The 18,857-nt window shown below is 42.0% G+C and overlaps 1 protein-coding gene across 1 annotated transcript in view; it reads left to right on the top strand.

Moving 5' to 3' along the window:
- Window positions 1-3,068: 3,068 nt before the first annotated feature.
- dlgap3 (discs, large (Drosophila) homolog-associated protein 3) overlaps window positions 3,069-18,857 on the top strand; it is a 22,825-nt gene continuing 7,036 nt past the window's right edge. The window contains exons 1-8 of the mRNA XM_088327560.1: window positions 3,069-3,087; window positions 5,161-6,329; window positions 11,928-12,130; window positions 13,406-13,508; window positions 13,575-13,791; window positions 14,676-15,193; window positions 16,567-16,661; window positions 17,286-17,505. Coding sequence (XP_088183686.1) covers window positions 3,069-3,087; window positions 5,161-6,329; window positions 11,928-12,130; window positions 13,406-13,508; window positions 13,575-13,791; window positions 14,676-15,193; window positions 16,567-16,661; window positions 17,286-17,505 — 2,544 coding nt within the window. The remainder of the gene's footprint in view (window positions 3,088-5,160; window positions 6,330-11,927; window positions 12,131-13,405; window positions 13,509-13,574; window positions 13,792-14,675; window positions 15,194-16,566; window positions 16,662-17,285; window positions 17,506-18,857) is intronic.

Raw genomic sequence — 18,857 nt, 5'->3', positions numbered from 1 at the left:
AACGGACCAAATGGGCATACTAAGGAGAGGGCTGAGGCATGGAAGAGCCAGGATTCATGGAAGTAGGTCAGTTGGAAAGTCGGTGAAACGGGTGTGATGCAGGGAAAAAGACCGTAAAAAACAATAGGGATTGCAGCACTCTCTCTCTCCATGCTTTGTCTTTGTGGCTGCCGGTGCATATGTCACAATGATTGGCAGCTCATGCAGCCAGCAGCCCGTCACAAAGACACTGTCTTCCCGATAAACACAACATGGTTTAATTTACTCCTTTGGGCAGAATGGCTCTGCGCACTTGTCATCTATTAATAGAGGAACTTCAGCAATTAACTCATTCGCACCCAGGCCCAGTTCCTGTAAAATATAAATGTGACTAATGTACTGTATGAATGAGTCAACCCACACTAACAGTTAAAATTGTATTCCGTGTTTGTCCATGCTTGTGTAATAAAGGGAAAGTGTGTAATTTTTAACCGCTGGATGTCACTGTATTGTGTCATGCAACCGAAAACGGATTCTAAAAAGCACAAATAATTATCTGCCAGTGAGTCAACAATGTTTTTTTGCAGTTCAAAGGTTTAAAATATTGTACAATTAGAAAACTGACGGACGCACGGCAACGCAGTGGTTAACGCATGTGCGTCACAGTTCCGAGGTCATGGGATCAAACCTTCCTGTGTGGAGTTTGCATGTTCTGCCTGTGCTTGGGTGGGTTTCCTACAAGTACTTCAGTTTCCTCCTACATTCCAAAAACATGCATGTCAGACTAATTGGCCGGTCCAAATTTTCTCTAGGTGTGAATGAATGAGCAAGTAAGTTGTCTGTCCCTGTGTGCCCAGGGACTGGCTGGCAACCAGTTCAGGGTGTCCCCTGCCCACTGCCTGAAGATAGCTCCAACACCCCCGCGACCCTACTGAGGATAAGCGGTGCAGATAACGGATTGATGTTTACTTTTTTGTGTTAAAATACTTTAAATACAGTAGCATGTCTACTTAAGCAGTTATAGCAGTTGTCTGACAAGAGATTGTGATTAATTCTATCGAGTGAAATTCAATTTATAAATTTTTGATTTCAATTTCCAATTTACTTTTGTTGTGAACAAATTACTTTAAGGATGGATGTGTAGTGTAACCGAAAACACATGCTAATTATGTAGACACAGCCACTAAACCACATCAATTTTCTTCGAATTATCTTGACCAGCATTTTGTGTGGTAATAGGTACCTGTAGTAGCAAGATGGCGGACGTACAAGATAGATTGTTTCTGGATCGTGCTCGTATCTAGAATTTCTCATATTTCGAGCGAATTTTCCAGATACGAAATAATTGAAAACCAATTAGTTTGTTCCCGGCCTCCCAAAAGCATCCAAGTTGACCCTAAATAGCTATAAAACACATCTTCCTCATCACTCAAAACACAAACACCGTCGTAGTTCAACATAAAAAAACAATAATAAGATAAATTGTAAAAGCAAAATCAAATGTGAGTTTCTTATGAGTACTTACCAAGGCTCCTCCTTGGTCGGCGGTTTCTTAAGGAGGTGTGAAAATTCTAGTAAATTGGTATTTTCTCTCCTATGTTGGGCAATATTTTTCCTCAAAAGACATATCAAATTAATTGTATCTCAAGTAGCTCGTACGGAGGGGGGCCATTGTAAATGCAAATTTCTCGACGTACAAGTATTTCATAAAAATGCACAATCATAAATTTGTAAATCTATTTTGCTTATTCTTTATTTCACTATTGTATCGATTTTAAACGAAGTTTTTTTTCTACCATTCAGTCGCGTAATAATAAACACTGTCCCTTTATCACTGGAATGCAAGTTAACCCCAGCCAATTTAGCCAATCAAGAGGCAGAAGGCATCAGTCTATACTACATGATTATCAGCTATGCGTGCTCGAACACGACGTCGCATATGCTCACCGGTTCCCAAGCCGCCAAGCCAATTTGACTCTAATTACATTTGAAAATGACACGAGATGCATGTGTGCAGGAGTTAGAGGGATCGTGGCAAATAGGGAGGTGATTATATCGACGACAGTCAATAAAGTCTACTTAATCCCGTTTGAAATTTAATCACCTGTTGTTGAACATTTGCTGGCAACCGCAGTGGAAGCTGAAAACATGAAAGCAATTTCCAAATGTGGTGATTCCCACAAGTAATAAAATTGTTCACATTCTGTGTACAATATTGAGGGGGATAAAATCATGGTTTTGGTAAGGGGTCGGGAATTTATAGCTTGTTTGCCAGATATGTCGCATTTCATGAGTACATCGGCTCAGAGTTTAAATACGGACATGCAAAACTTTTCTGTGCCATTTCAAGTTTGGTACATGTAAAGCCGAAGCAACACAGTACTTGTATGGTTCAGTCCAGAATATCCTGGGGCAGAGTCCTAATTAGAGTTTCCAGTTGCATTCAGGAGACATTCAACAATTTGAAGTCTCTTGTAGCCAGGGTTGGGTAGGGTTACTTTAACTTGATTACTTTCAATTACTTTTAGATTACTCCAATACCAAATATGCTAATAAAAGACAAAAGAAACTAAAAATGAATACAATTACTAAATTTTGTGCAGGCTTGGGGAGTAACGGAATACATGAAACGGCAAAAATTATGTTGGCAAGGTGTTTGGATTTATTTTCATTTTGTTTCTGTCGCATTTTATGTTAGTTTTGCCAAAGAGATCAAAGCCAGGAGAGAAAGCTTACCACGTGTTGTGAGTCATAATTTTATTCATATTTAGTTTCTTTTGTCTTTTATTAGCATATTTGGTATTGGAGTAATCCAAAAGTAATTGAAAGTAATCAAGTTAAAGTAACCCTACCCTACCCTGCTCGTAGCATAATTTGGGTGTCGATAATGCTGTTGGTTTAGCCATTCAGATTTTGAGTTAGAAACACCACGGCCTTCTAGCAGGCGCAAGGGGAAGTAAACAATTTTATTGGGTGAACAGTAGGGGTGGGCAGTCACGTAGCTGTCACATAGCTGAAGGTAAATACATCCTTATACTTCTCGTTTGCTGTAATTTGTGACATTTTACAAAATAATTTTGACGGTCAAAATGAGCCTCAAGATCTTCGGTGACTGCAGGAAAGAGACACAAGTAGCATTTAAAGTAGTATATATGTCAATATGGGACACACTCTCTGGCATCATAATTTCATAGATATTTATCAAACGTCACTAAGTGAAATAAAATGCGCTAAAGAATTAGCTTTTGTCTGGAGAGCTGGTTTGCCTGTTTCGTTGAATGTTGTCTTAAAATATACAGTGTGGCTCTTATATATTTTGCTTTCATGGCTTTTTGAGTCAAACAGATTCCCGACCCCTGGGTTGGATCAGGCAAGTCCGATTTTATTGATTTCACTTTCTGTGGTAAATAATTAGATCTCACCTAATTGCAGAAACACATACAGTGTAATAAATCTTTAATTGATAGGAGAGAGAAGAATCAGAAATGGTCAGATCGGCATCCATTGCATCCAAACTTGATTAAGAAAAACCCTGTTTTCCTCCACCGTAAATTATGTTTGTGTAAATGTGCCATGGTTTCCTGTGGTCAGAGATTGAGGAAGGAGGCAGACAACATCAGAACCTAGCTCTGATATATATAACTATAAAAACAGGTGGGCCGGGGGCTTGAAGACATAAAATGGTTTGCCGAAGAGCTGTGGTAGGAGGTGAACTCTTGGCGGGCATTGAAATAAACAAAAGGAACAAATCTGTTTATTGCTGCTTTGTGATGTCTTTTGGATGGATGCTCACCATTTGCCTTTTACTCCTCAGATGAATAGCGTACCAATAAATATGTTAATCATAAAAAGAAAAATAATACCACTTTCAATTCATTAGGCCACTTCACAAATGTCAGAAAGCAAGCTGCGCATCAATCGTCAAGTATATTGCCTTTTGTGGGGATTTATTAGGTGCCACGAATGGGAAAGAGCGTTGTCATTTTGCAGACAGACGACTTACATGGAATGTTGTTCAAAAAAAAAGGTTTCTGCTGTCGACACACAAATTTTTGTTAGTACAAGCAAGTCAACCATTGCTGTATCACACTTAATATGTGGGGCTTCCCACTATTGTGGATCTTTGATGCCAGTTCATTCCACACCAAGAAGATAGGTTTGGTCTCGGCATTGGTTGGGACCAAATCATACCCAAACATAAGTCTGAAAAGGGAAAGGCGACAATGCTTCAGCAGGGAAAGGTGATTTAATCCTTTCTGCGCTGCTAGGTTGATGATGATCTCTAAAGATATTGGTGAGGACAAACCAATAATTGCTTGATATTGGTGGGGACACGTCATATCCGTCCATGCCAAATAATGCTGTTGCTCAACACCAAATTTAAGCCAATCGACTCATTCACTGCCCTCCCTCAAAAAAATGGGCTTTTGACATCTGTAGCCGTAATCGGCAGTGAATAGGTTACAGACTCTGACATCGCTCAACTGTTCGCACAGTATACTTAATGTAATAGTTTGTCATAAAATAGCCTACCGCACTCCTAATATTTATTAAAAGTAAAAATGTATTTCAATTTTCTGAACAGTTTATTCTCACGATGGTCGCTGGAGAAAAATTATGTACATTTTCTTCTTTTCATTGTACTGATATATACATCCATTATCTGCACCGCTTATGCTCAGTGGGGTCGTGGGGGTTCTGGAGCCCATCTCAGCTGTCCTCGGGCAGTGGGCAGGGGACACCCTGAACTGGTTGTCAGCCAGTCGCATGACACAGACAACTCACTATCTCATTAACACCTAGGGACGATTTGGATGGGACGATTTGGATGGGAAAATTTGGACCGGCTAATTAACCTGATATGGATGTTTTTGGAATGTGGAAGGAAACCGGAGTGCCTGGAGGGAGAACATGCAAACTCCACTTGGGGGGCTGCGGTAGCTGGATTTCAACCCTAAACCTCTACACCGTGGGTCTGCACGCTAACCACCCAGACGTTGTGCCGCCTTGTACTGGTATAATTATCTAAAATTAATCCTATAGGGGTAATACAAAAACTTTTGTTTGACAAAGCAAACCAGTGCGTTAATACATTTTTGGACTTACTGGTCTGTAATCTAGCACCTCGAACTTCTGCAATGTATTCTGATTAATATGTAATTGTTTTTTGTGTGCCTTCAGGTGAGCCTTGTGCAGCCCTGTCTCGTCCACAGCGCCCCCTTTCTGCCCGGACGGCTCACCACGCCCCGGTGCATACGAAAGGTTACCATGTCAGCCGCAGCTTATCCCAACATTCTTCCGGTGGTGGCAAAGGAAGTTCCTGTCACTGTCCACCTGGGGACTGCGATGGCCCAGGCAGAGACTTCTACCGTAGTCATAACGATGGCCACTTTTACCCTCCGGGAGGTGCAGCTGAGGCTTTGGCGCTTGAGAGACACCATTCCCATTCTCATTCTCATGGCCACTCAGGTGGGGGCACCTTCCCTCGCTCGCACCCAAGCCAGCACCCTCCTCTGCAGTCGTTTGACTCGTGTGAGGAATGTTTAACGTCGGGTCATGGGACTAAGATGCACCGCATACCTCCAAATTTGATGGATCAGTTTGAGAAGCAGGTACCTTTTCACCCTGATGGCTTCCACACACTGCAGTATCAGCGCAGCACGAGCGGGGGTGCCGAACAACGCAGCGAGAGTCCTTCACGTATCCGCCACCTGGTTAACTCTGTGCAACGTCTCTTTGCCAAGTCTCATTCATTAGAGACACCTTCTAAACGGGAGTACAATGGAACAAGAGGTGGCGGGGACTATCGAAGCGAGAGAGGAGGAGGTCACAGGAGTGGAGGGGAGGACGGTGGAGGGCACCACTCCGGCCATCAGTCTCGCTCTGCTCGGAGGAATAAGTCTCGAGAGCGCAGTAAGAGTGGGGACTCTCGTCACGAGTCTGGTCGAAGACACCGCAGCAGGACAGCTGGATGGTGGAGCTCTGATGACAACTTGGACAGCGACAGCAGCTACCTGGTGAGTGGTGGCAGGAGAGGGTACCCGAGCGGGCACGAAAGTCTGGACGCTGCCATCCAGGAACTTACCATGAAGAGGCCCAAGGAGCGAGGGGGTGGTGTGCCTGGCCCTGCCGAGTGCATGGCCTGCACCACCATTGCTTTGGCTGGAAACGATGGCAGCGGACACCACAGTCACCCTAGTCACTCCTTGAAAAGGAGCACCTGGTCAGCCATGACCGTCAGTCAAGCCAGAGAAGTGTACCCTTCCCGGGGAGGAGGAGGTGGAGGCTATGACAAAGCTCTGGTGCCCATTGAAAACAAACTGAAGGAGAGGACACTCCATTATCTGCAGGTGAGTATGAGCCTCCAGGTATGTGTGGATGTCAAGTGTAGAGTTGAAAAAGACCCTAAAGTATGTTCTTCGGGCTTTATTCAAAAGGCAATAGAGTAGTGCCCACACATACGTGCTTAATTAGTTCAAGAATCGTGCTCTTAGCTATAATTGCTCATGTAACAAGCAAATTTTCCTGATAGGAAATAATCCAAAACAAATTGGTCTATTCCCGACTTCCCAAAAGAATCCAGGTTAACCCTAAATAGCTAAAAAACACATCTTGCTGATCACTGAAAACACATTCAAACAGTCATTAAACATAAAAAATACATCCATCCATATTCTGCACTGCTTATCCACAGCAAGGATGCAGGGATGCTGGACAGATCACAGCAGTATTTGGGCAGTGGGCTGGCGACACCCTGAACTAGTTACCAGCCCATCGCAGGGCACACAGAGACAAACAACCACTCACAGGCTCACGCGTACCTGGGAACAATCTGAATCCACCCATCAACCTGCTTTGAACATGCAAACTGTGCACCACAAGGAAGGTTTGAGAACTGTTCGGCCAACGTTCTAACCAGGCTTTCACTGTGCTGCCTTTAAAAACACAGTAATAAAACAAATAGAATATTAACAAAATAAAATCCAAGTTTATTATGAGCACTTTCACAGAGGACATCAATATAAGGAAGGTGTGTTCGTGGTGCAGGTGGATTGGGGGCCAGCAAAAAGTGAGGAAGCAGGAGAGCAGGTTGATGATACGTAGGCACTTACTTGACAATAAAATTCGAGTTACTGTAACTTTAAATGAAAGTTCACACAAACATATTATTACAGCAAGTTTTTTTTTTGCCCGTTTCAGTTTTTATTTATCACTGTCTTGTGTTCTTTTAGCTGGACTCACAACACAAACACTTTCTAACGGTCTTTTGAAGAAAAACATATCCAAGGAATCTCTGCCTTCCCTTTAAAATGTTACGGAAATGCGTAAGGAAAGTGTCCGTTGGGAGCTGTAGCACAACCAGTTGCCACTTTTTTAGAATGTTTCTTTTCAACAAAAGCAGCTACTCTTTCCCATTTAAAATGCAGAAGCTCTCTTATCTACTTTGTAGACATCAGAATGCACAAACTGGGATGAGCTGATGCTGCTGATGAGCAGTCTCTAAAGGTAGCCGCTAGAAATAATCGTATCTTGGATTTGCACTCGTATGTCAAGCAAGATTTGTTCCAAATGAATTTCGTATATTGAATTTCTCGTGTCTAGTGGTGCTCGATATAGGGGTACCACTGCATTACATACCAGATCGGTGGCCTTGCAGGTAGGACGCCCGCCCCCAGACTGGGAGGTTGCTCGTTCGAGCCTCAGCCGGGTCATACCTAAGACTTACAACATCGGTACCCATTGCCTCCCTGCTTGGCGCTCGGCATTAGGAGTTGGAATTGGGGGTTTGGTCACCTAAAGACTCCCAACACAACAGTTGGGTTCAAATAGACTCGTGAAAATCTCATTGTAAGAATGTGGTACCATTAAACTGAAACTAAGCATTAAAACCAGTACTATGAAAAATAGGCATTCAAAGTAACATTTACAGAGAGAACCGTAAGAAACATCACTGGATTAAAAATAATGAGATGCTGTCAAGTCTCAGCGTGGTAGAAGACACTCACTCGACTCATTGTGCATAGCCCAGCGGCCTCTATAGGTTGTGCTTTTTCAGATGCATGAAAGCTAAACACCTGCTGTGTGTTGGCTGTCACCCCTCTGAGAGCAAGTACATCATTTTCTGGTTAAAAACCATTTCCTGCTGGGTCTGAAGTCCACTTAGTGACGTCACGGGCCATATTGTTGGAGGGCGAAATACACCAAATGCCTGTGAATTCAATGTTAAAGTCAAATGCCTTCAATTTCTCAATGCCACTTGTGATTCCCAACAGGATAAGGGTAGATTATGGATCAATATACAAACCGTGTCATCAGTTCATTCAAGATTAAAAAATGAATCCGGTTGACATGAAGGAACACACGTGGCCCAAATATCACCACAAATCTCCAGCTATGTTCCTGAGCAGGTAGCAAAAGCAGTCTTTAGTCCTTGGCCAACTTCCATTCCTTAGCCACAGCCAAAGGCAAAAGTGAGGGGTCGATTTTAGAAGATTACGAAGAGTGATACATTGATGCGGGTCTTCAGAGCTTCTTCCTGCTGGAGATGCGTATGCACAGGTCGCAAGTAATTAAAACACAATTCCAAGCTTGGTTCATGGCAGCAGCAGAGCTGCAAAACCTTTTTTAATTTCAACTCTGTTAATGGAAAGTACCCTAATCGTTCGTGTATAACGTGCATTTGTTTTTTGTTTTGTTTTTTTACCTAAGAACGTGGATGCATGTTTGTACGAGGGGGACTTACTTCATAAGGACAGTGGGGATCTCGTTCATCCATTTGTAGGCATCATTAGATGACAAGGCATTACGCTGACTTTGTACTACTTCACAAAGCTTCGAAATAGTTGTAGTTTTTCAAAATGTATTCTTCTGATTTTCTGCTCCGACATGGCTAAAATGGGACTAACGATTGATCTATTTTGTAGATTTCTGTCCATTTAGTGAGGGAAGTGTGCTTGAGTCACTCTCAAACATGGCTACATTTAGAGCTCACAAAAGACTGCACTTTGACGCCACAAGTAAACACAATAATATGCATCAATTTTCTGAGAGAAATGGCTGGTTTAAAAAATGTAATTTGGATCTGTGAAGCGTCAGTCAATGGGAAGATGTCCTCTTGGGGAGAGTTAATCCAGAATTAAAGAATTCAGACTAAATGTTCCTTTGACCAGACATAATTGAGAAAAGTTTGTTAACCACCATAAAATGAGGTACCATGTCAAGCGATCAACTCCTACCCCCGACAGTGTCTCGGTCCTTTTCTTATCGTGATCTGGATTTAAGGAAGGAGAAAATAGGCATTGTAGAAAAAGAGTGACACAAAGGCTGATAAAAAGTGTCAGGCACAATGAAGGAGAAAAAGGTACAGGTACAGAGATAGGAATCCAAGCTGAGGATAAGAGATAAAGTGATGGGTGCTACGAGGCGTAGCAGGAAAGGGAAAGCGTGGAAGCAATATGGAAAGCCCAGAAGGGTTAGCAGATTAGACCTCAAACATATCTAAAATGATTACTGTAAATTCCGGACGACAATCGGCTAACGGCTTTAAATATGGCGCGTCTTGTTTTTTTAATTTTTTCGTTAGGCGGATGGTCGCAAGGGTGTCTGTAGAGACTTCGGGTGTGCGCTATCAGTGCCCCGTGTCCCTGGCAGGTCGCCTCAGCCAGTGCGAACCGGGAGAATCTAACTGTTTATTTAAAAAATTGTATTATGATTTCTGCCAAGTGCTCTGAATGTCAAAGTGTAGGAATTCAACGAAGCGCGAGTAAACGGCGCGAGTAACTATGACTCCGTTCGATAGCCAAATGCTTCATCGTCTAATTAGTAATTGCAAATAAATGAATAAATGATGGCGATCTTGGCAGAAACAGCGGGGAAATGTTTAAGAAAAATAACATTGTGCCGCAATTAAGACAATCGTTGGCAGCTTCTATCCGCAGCTGTCAATCTGAATCAACTGTGTTGAATATACAAATGTGTGATGCCAAAGCATAACATGTCACAAAAGGAAACAGCTTTATTGAATTGTTTGATCGTTTGTTGTGCGGTTTCTGCACCTTGTTGTTGTCCTCGTTGTTGATTGTGTTTGTTTTCTCATCGGATTCTTATCACTTTACCAATCTGTCTTCTCCACTCGTTTTTTTTTTAGTCCTCCTCTCTTGTCTTTGTATCTTATTTTCTCCTCGTTCTTCACCTTGGGCGCGTGTGTGTGTCAGTGTATGTGCCACCCTTCTTGTCCGTCTTTTTATGTTTTGTTCCCGTCATTCGCTCTGCTTGGCTACCTGACTCTTTGTTGCTGTCAGCTTGCCACTGAAGCCTTTTTTTTTCTTTCTCGCGCTGCAAGTGCTTCTCCAGCTGTCAGAGTTTTTCTCTTTCTGTAAGTTGCGGTGTGGCAGTCTGTCTTTGTACCATCTCTCACTCTCTCCCTTGCTTTTTACCTTGTGTATGTGCAGCTTGTTTTCACAGGAATTTTGTAGATGTTTATATGAGAGCTTGTAAGTGAAAACCGTATTTCTTAACTACAAAGCTGTTTTTGGTGACGTGCGGTCAGATTTACAAATAATCATACAGTGCCTACTTATTATTCATCATTTAATCGGCAATGCAAGAAAGCTATATATTAACTGTAGCATATAAAAAAGACGGATTATTTGTTAACTTTAATTTATAAATGAAGTCTATGCATTGCTCCATTTGAATACATAGGTGATCTTCCCTAAGAAAAAAGGTATTTGAAACAAGAAACAAATTACAGGATGGCTTGACTTGTGGCTATCTAACTAATACTATCACTAATGTTATTGTTTGGGACTGAGGTGTGCCCCAAATCAGAGTCTTTGGTCTCACTATTGCCCTCTATCATGAGGCAAGTGATTTGTGTTCCTCACTCTGCTTCCGCAGACACTCAGCAGTTATACATTACATACTAATTTTAAAAATAATATGAGTAATGTGAAAATTCAGCAATTTTGAAAAACAAAATCCCCAAATTGTGAAAGTAAATGGGAAAATGTTTTATCACTGAATAATTATAACCATTTAATATGTTTTTGCCTCCCCTGACTGTAGGTCAGTGGCCTGGACTACTTTATTTCCATATAGGTTTTAGTTATTTTGTAACATCGATATATATATATATATATATATATATATATATATATTATATATATATACACACACACACATGACTACTTTTTTCCACCTGAACCCTTCAAATCTGTCTTTTTGCTTATAAACACCAAAAATGTCATGAACTTTATTCTTTCAGCACAGTAATAAGTTGCATACTATTTGTATTTGAAATATGTGACAATTCAGCGCTTTTGAAAAAGAAGATCCAAAGGTTGTCAATAAAGGTAAAAGACAAACAACCTTTAACTCTGAATTAACCAATTGGTATATATGTAGTTTTACATTACTATGATGACAAGTAAGGCACAGACTCCCCTGACTGCACGCCACTACTGTTTTGTTTTATAGATACCTTGTCATTTTACTATAATTACCTTTGAGAGTTATATGTAATCAAACATAAACCAACATTTAAAAAAAATATTTATTTTATATAAATATTTTTTAAAAAGCTTTTTTCTTTTTTTAAATTTTCAAAGAAATTTAAAAAAACACATTTTCACTAAACATAGGTAGGTTCAAGATGTCCTGTCTCAGGAGCATATTTATTTTCCTCAACACAAGCTGAAACACAGGCTGCAATGTGCAAAGCATTAACAAGATCATCAATCTTTAAAGTGCACGTGTCTCCTATGTGTGTCACCACAATAACAAAGAACCAACACATCACTTACTCATCTGACCTTTATTTACCAATAAAAAAAGACTTTCCCTTGCCTATTGTCGACACACTCGTACTCTACTCACAATTGTTGCATTGCAAGATCTTTAGGAGATGCATTGTTTGTTTTTTTCAAGTGATTGTCATGGTGTTTCAGGTTCCCTCAGAAGACTGGGGCGGTTATGGCGGCACGGACAGCGGAGGTGAGATTCCGTGCCGTCGCATGCGAAGCGGCAGTTACATCAAGGCCATGGGTGATGATGACAGTGCCGATTCAGACGGCAGCCCCAAGGCTTCACCTAAGTCCACCATGATCGCTCAGAGAGACGCCTTCAGACGATCCATTAGCATGGATCAAAGGTCAAACTTCACATACGCACCGTTTAGCATAACACTGATACAGCACATTCCCACTGCCATCTGTTTTGTCGACTTCAGACACGTGTTGTCTGGTTTTGCTGTTCTTGCATTTGTGCCGTTCAATGAGTCGTTATATTATTTTGATTGAAATATGACTTACCGTAATGATGATTGAAGATAATATCAGGAGTGGACCCTGACAAACTGAAGTATTACAATACTTAAAATGGGAACAGTTTCAAAACTCTTACCTTCAAGGACACTATGGTTGGGTAATTTCAGAGTTTGATGATAATTAAGAGATTGGCCAAAGCATCAACCCAGTTTGGGATGAAAATAGGCGCCGAAAAGAACAAAGGTAATGACCAACTATCTCCAAGGTATCACCACAAACTTCACCATCAAGCACCAATGGCTTAAACCTGTCGCCAAATTTAAATACCTTGGAACTGTCATATTAGAAGAGGGTTCAGAACCAGAAATCATGCCCAAGATAGCTCAAACCACAGCCACATTGCCAGCCTTAAACAAGTTGGGGGGACAAGAACATTGCAGGGAACTCAAAATCATGCAAACACTGGTTACTTGCATCTTGCTGTACCCTTGTGAGACATTCTCAAAACAATACCAAAGGGAGCAAAAAATTAATAAGATCCTAAAATATTTGTCACCAGTCGAGCTTGAAGCAGGCAAGTAGTCTGTTTGGCCCTAAATGATATGGTGTATTTTTCTTAGATTAAATATTGGAGCACTTGGAATGTTTAGAAGTGACATATGTTCATACGTTGAACATATTTTGATTACAAACCAACATAAAGACACACATAAAACTGATTGAGGTTGCGTTTTCTTTCTAAATATGTCGTTTGAACAAAGGTTGTCGGATATCGCTACCCAGTAGCAGGATTTTACTAGTATCTGAATGGAAATCGTGCATCATTAGTCATTTGGATAACAAGCAAAAACTGAATTGTCAACAAACAAAAGCACACAACCCTAATTACAATAACGGGACGATAGACTACATGCTAGCTGTTTAGGTTTTATGCAAACCTATCACGAATGAACATAGCTCAATGATGGGAATGAGTCACAGCTGATGTGACAAATATCTGAGCTGTAAAGATTGAATAAAACCTTTCCAAAGTAAGAACAAGATTTGGAGACATTTAGCTTTGCTTTTTCCTTCTCCAAAAATGTGTGCACACACTGAACATTCTTCATGTTTTTCTTCCGTTTATAAATTACTCACTAGTTGATTGTGTTTACTTTCAGGTATTCATGCAAGCAGTGTACTGATTCTTATCCCAACAGCCGAACAACACCAAAGTCTCACGCGCGATCGCGCAGTTACACACGCTCGCTGACCAGCTCACAGGTAAACGTCACCGCCCCGGTGTCTTCGTTCAAACAAAGCATCTACTTATTTTGACCTCTGCTGTAGTTGGAAGATACGGTAGACAGGCAGTTTGAGGCCGTGTGCGAGACCATGTTCGGCGAGGTGGAGTCCCAAGCGGTGGAGGCACTGGACCTCCCGGGAGTGTTCCGCACGCGTAGCCACAGCTATGTCCGTGCCATTCAGGCCGGCTGCTCCCAGGACGACGACTGTCTCTCTGTATTTTCTATGTCAGGCCCCCAGGGAAGTGTCAAGGCGGGAGCTGGTAAGTTTTCGTGAAATTCACTCTAACGAGAGGGCTGTGGTAGTGTTGCTTGGGTGTAAATGCATCCTTACAAAAAACTAGAGGTCATTCAGGTCCCAGCATCATGTTTAATTGTTGAAGGTCTGCTTGAAAAGGACGACATTTTTTATTTTTACTTTACTTTGCCCATTTATTCCCGATTCTAAAGCTCAAAAATCGCAAACTAAAATGCCTCTGCAGTGTCGAGTCATATTCATTTGTATAGCCCCTAATTTCAAAAAGTCTCATAGGGCTACACTGACCACTATTACAACATACCCTGATCTTATACCTACATGAGGGCAAGAAAAACTCAATGACCTTAGCATTAGGAAAATTAATAAGCCTTGAGAAGGGATCAAATATAAGGTAATACCCTCCCGGGATGTCCAGGCTACAATGAATGTTGCAAGGACATCAACAATCTCGTTTACCAGATAAGCATGAATCCAAACTTGCCAACAACTAAGCATGCGCATCATACGAGTTCATCTGTTCAACAAAGCCTTAAGGTGTAGGAGATGACTGAGGAGTGCACATGAGGCACAGACAGACTCATTTTAATATTTTCAAGGAAATTGCTTTATCTTCTAAAGAGGGTGACTTGGACTTGCTTAAAGAGAGTGTTATATCCTGCATATCATTTTAGATTAGTCAAAAAAGCTATATATTATATACTCCAAACACAATGCTTTTTAGGAGTCACTGGTTTTGTTATTTCGCTCCCTCTACCTCCCTTCCTATTACCTTTGGTTCCAAACTCACGTTCTTTAGTTCATCCCTTTTGTAAGTATCCAACCCCCCTTTTCTCTCAGCAACCCAACCGTGCCTCTGTCTTTTTCTCTCCCACTTCTCTGACACTTTAGTCTTTCCCTATCGTAAAGGTGCTCCTCCCCCTCTCCCACCTCGCATGTCCAAGTCCTCGCTGTCAGTTCGGGCCCAGAGCAGCACGGAGTCCACACAAGATGCCTACTACCAGGGTGGCCACGGCCGGCCAAAACTGCACAGTAACTCGGTGGACTTGGGCTGCTCCGACGGACCTTCGGGACGCTCTTCAAGGATCGGCTACTACACCGCCACAGCTCAGGGACGCTCCCGCCAGCACAGTAACTCCGCTGAGAGTCTAGATGGAGGGATCAGGGGCTCACGAGAGATGGTGCCCTACGGAGGAGGTCATGGAGTCGGCGCACGGGCCAAACACAGTAGTTCAGCTGACAGTTTACTGGAAGGACCACCGAGGCCCGCCCGGGATAGGGATAGTCGGGTTGGTGGAAGCCTGGGGAAGTCCATCTCTCTCCCACAGAACAGCATTGTTTTGAGTAAAGCTGGAGGGCAGGATGATGGATGCAGTGGGAGGAAGTGGAGGCCGTCCATTGCTGTGCAGGTGGGGAACTATTATGTCTTTGTAGTTGAGTAAGTAGTGTATAGGGAAGCACGGCTTTTTAACAACTCAATTCACCATGGGATCAAACCTCCCCATGCTTGCTGGGTTTCCTCCGGGCACTCCGGTTTTCCTCCCACATTCAAAAAAACATGCATGACAGGCTAATTGGCCGGGCCAAATTGTCCCTAGGTGTGAATGGGCGAGCGAATTGTCTGTCTTTGTGTGCCCTGCGACTGGCTGGCAACCGGTTCAGGCTGTACCCTGCCCCACTGCCTGAAGATAGCTGGGATAGGCTCCAACATCCCTGCGACCCTACTGAGGATAAACGGTGCAGATGATGGATGGATGTTCAATAGAGATTTATAATTTGAGGACTTGTTAAGAAGTGTTAAAATAAATTGACAAACTTCTCTTGAAGGATGTCATTAAAGTTTCCAGATGTCAACTCGGAGTTTTGTATTTAGAGCGCACGCATGGTAAAAAACAGCAGCTAGACATTTTTCTCGGTTCCACCATAACAAAATAAAGAAAAAAGACTCACCATATGCAAATTATGATGCAGACAAACAATAACTGTCACATAATGGGAAGTGAGTGACCCACAACTTTATGGATGACTCAAATCAGGATCGTAAAACATAACAAATGAAGAATGGCATTTTTCTTTAAGGAACTTTTTCATATTATGTTCTACTTAATGCTCTATTTTAACTTGTAGCAAAAAGGTAAAGTTCTGTAGTCCGAAACTTGCAGGCTAGAAAACTTTGAATTGGTTGCTAAACTGTATCAAATGATATGCCCATTAATTACAGTAAGTGTTATTCTTAAGTGGATTGGCTTACTAACTATTTGATTACTGGAACATGACAAGCACAACAGTACAATCTGAATGCACTGACCTCAAACCATTGGGAAACATTCTGTTGCTTTCTTGCCAAGAGAGAAATGAGATGAGTGATTAGATGGGAGTCTGGCTTGGCAGCTGTGTTTGTCATTCCCAGATCAGAGTTTACTTATGATGCATACCAAGCACATATTTTTGGCTGACTCATGTCCGACCCTTTTTTAGAACACATTTTTCATTAGCATAACTTGTGATCACAACACACCTGGGCCTTCTTCGGTGTCCTGCCTTCATTAACCTACCAGTGGATGCTGTTATCACACCGTGTCAATGTGCTGGATATAAAAAAAACTGACATCTTTGAGTCAGAGTAAATGTCACAAAATTGCGGCAAAACCTTCAGGTTATTCAGTAATTTTCACAATGTTGAAATATTAAATGCACATTAGGTTTTAGTGTTCATTGCCATGTTGCCTTTTGCAAGAAAGGAGTAGATGACAATTTGTGATCCAGTCCTCCTTTATTACAGGTGGACAGCTCAGAGACGCTGTCTGATTCCGATGGAGAAGGCAAAGCTCTGACAGAAGTTCATTCAATAGGAGTGCAGGTGGAAGATGACAAAAGGTAATATCAAATTATTCACCTCCCTTATTGCTTATGCTATCTGCATGGCATTTAACAAAGGTGCCCCCCAACTTTTTTTTTTTTTTATCCCAAGCCTCATCATTTTAATGTATCATTTACACAAGCTTTTGTTTTCATCAGGGCCCCCCAACTGTGAAAACACCTTTGGTTGATTTCGCCGAAAGATTCTATTTAACATTTCATCAGACGTCACAGCTTGAAGCCAGTAACACGTTCTGCTTTTCCTAGCCATTAGCGCGCACTCCTACTGCTATAGTTTTGTGTGCGCTTTAGCCTTAAACCCCTTGGTCAGGTTCACACATCAACACCTTAGCCTTTTGTGAAGTTTTCATCTTCTGTTCCCCTCCTAGATGGTGCTACACCTAAATTGTCAAACACTGAAAGGGAGGGGGTTTTAATCCTATGACAACATTCATTGACGAGCAATTATGCTTCACTTGACGCTCTAATGCAACTGCATGAGCGTCGCATTGAAAAGAATGTTGATGTGATGCTCAATGCTTAAATTAATCAGAAGGGAAAAGAAAAAAATGGAGTCTCTTGCATGCAATGTCAGAGCGTAACGGATGGCTCTGGGCCTGCTGTGACTTCCCTGTGTCACAGACGAGCCCGTTTCAAGCGTTCCAACAGTGTGACGGCGAGCGTGCAGGCCGACCTGGACCCTGAGGGCTTCCCGGGGCTTAGCGTGGCCGTGCCAACGCAGGACAAGAGTCTTCAGTTTGGTTGCTCCTTCCAACGGCATTCGTCAGAACCGGAATCAGCTGGCCAGTACACGGAATGCCACCGCACTGTGCATACGCAGGGGCAGTGGGCTTATCGAGAGGTAAAGATCCGGAATCCAATCGTTCTTTTGAGCAAAGGACCATTGAATTTGGGGGACGGGGGTGGTGAAGGGTTTGTGAGGGGAGAGGGGCTGATCATGCACAAAATATAAGTTATAGTCTCATTTCACGACGGTCAAGTTTTAAGAGCAAATAGGTATTCTATCTTGGTCTACAGACCGTTCTGTGATCCACACCACCCTCACGTAAAAATGCTAGAAAAGGCTGGTGATTAATTGTGGCATAATGAAGCTCAAAGTCTTTGACAATGACCATGTTTGATAATCAGATTAGCAACTGAATGTTGGATTTCTCGATTGAATCGGTTACATGCCTGGGAATTGATGATAAACGCCGTATACATAGCATTTTTGAACATTCCTTTTAGAGGAATTATAAAGGATGATTTTATTCATGACAATCCCCAAAATCCACAAAGTATTGCGCTTGTTTTCTCTGTGCTCTAAAAGTACGCACCATTGCTGTGTCCCGTGTGTTATCAAGATGTGCCTGTACGTGGCTAAAGCAAAGAATTACTATATAACATAAATACATGTTTGAACACAGTGTTAATTTGCTATTTATCCCACTTACAAATCATGGATGGGTCTTCATCGTAGGTGCAAGTCCACTGTGAGAGAGATATACTAAAAAGAAAAATCCAGAATACAAAATGCATGATTTTTTTTTTCTTTTTAACAATTCGTTTGTGTGATACGGCTGCAAATGGGTATTTTAAACACCTGTGTATCATCTAGAATTCTGACCCTGAAAGACCTGTTAGTTCGCCCATTAGAAGTCCACCTGCACTCCATGCATCATCCCGAATCGGATGCACCTGTTAGAGGTTGTAAGCTGCATAAAGACAACTAACTGTCCACCCCATACAATTGATAAGACTGTTAACTTGTAACATGGCGAAGACCAAAGAACTGTCCAAATAAACCAGAGACAAAACCTCCACAAGGCTGGAAAGGGCTACGTAGCGATTGCCAAGCAGCTTGGTGAAAAAAGGTCCACCTTTGGATTAATCATTAGAAAATGGAAGAAGCTAAACATGACAGTCAATCATGCCCCATGCAAGATATCACCTCGAGGGGTCCCAATGACTTTAAGGAAGGTGAAGAATCAGCCTGGATCTACTTAACAGGAGTTGGTCACCACCGTTTCCAATGTAACTGTAGATAATACACGGAGACATCATGATTTGAAATCATGCATGGCACGAAAGGTTCCCCTGCTTAAACCAGCACATGTCAAAGCCCGTCTTAAATTTGCGTATGACCATTTGGATGATACAGAGGAGTCATGAGAGAAAGTTTTGTGGTCAGATGAGACCAAAATCGAACATTTT

This window comes from Urocampus carinirostris, chromosome 2 (genome assembly GCF_059441175.1).
Source record: "Urocampus carinirostris isolate Australia breed hairy pipefish chromosome 2, RoL_Ucar_1.0, whole genome shotgun sequence".
NCBI classification, from domain to species: Eukaryota; Metazoa; Chordata; class Actinopteri; order Syngnathiformes; family Syngnathidae; genus Urocampus; species Urocampus carinirostris.
This window is presented reverse-complemented; position numbering and strand designations above follow the sequence as displayed.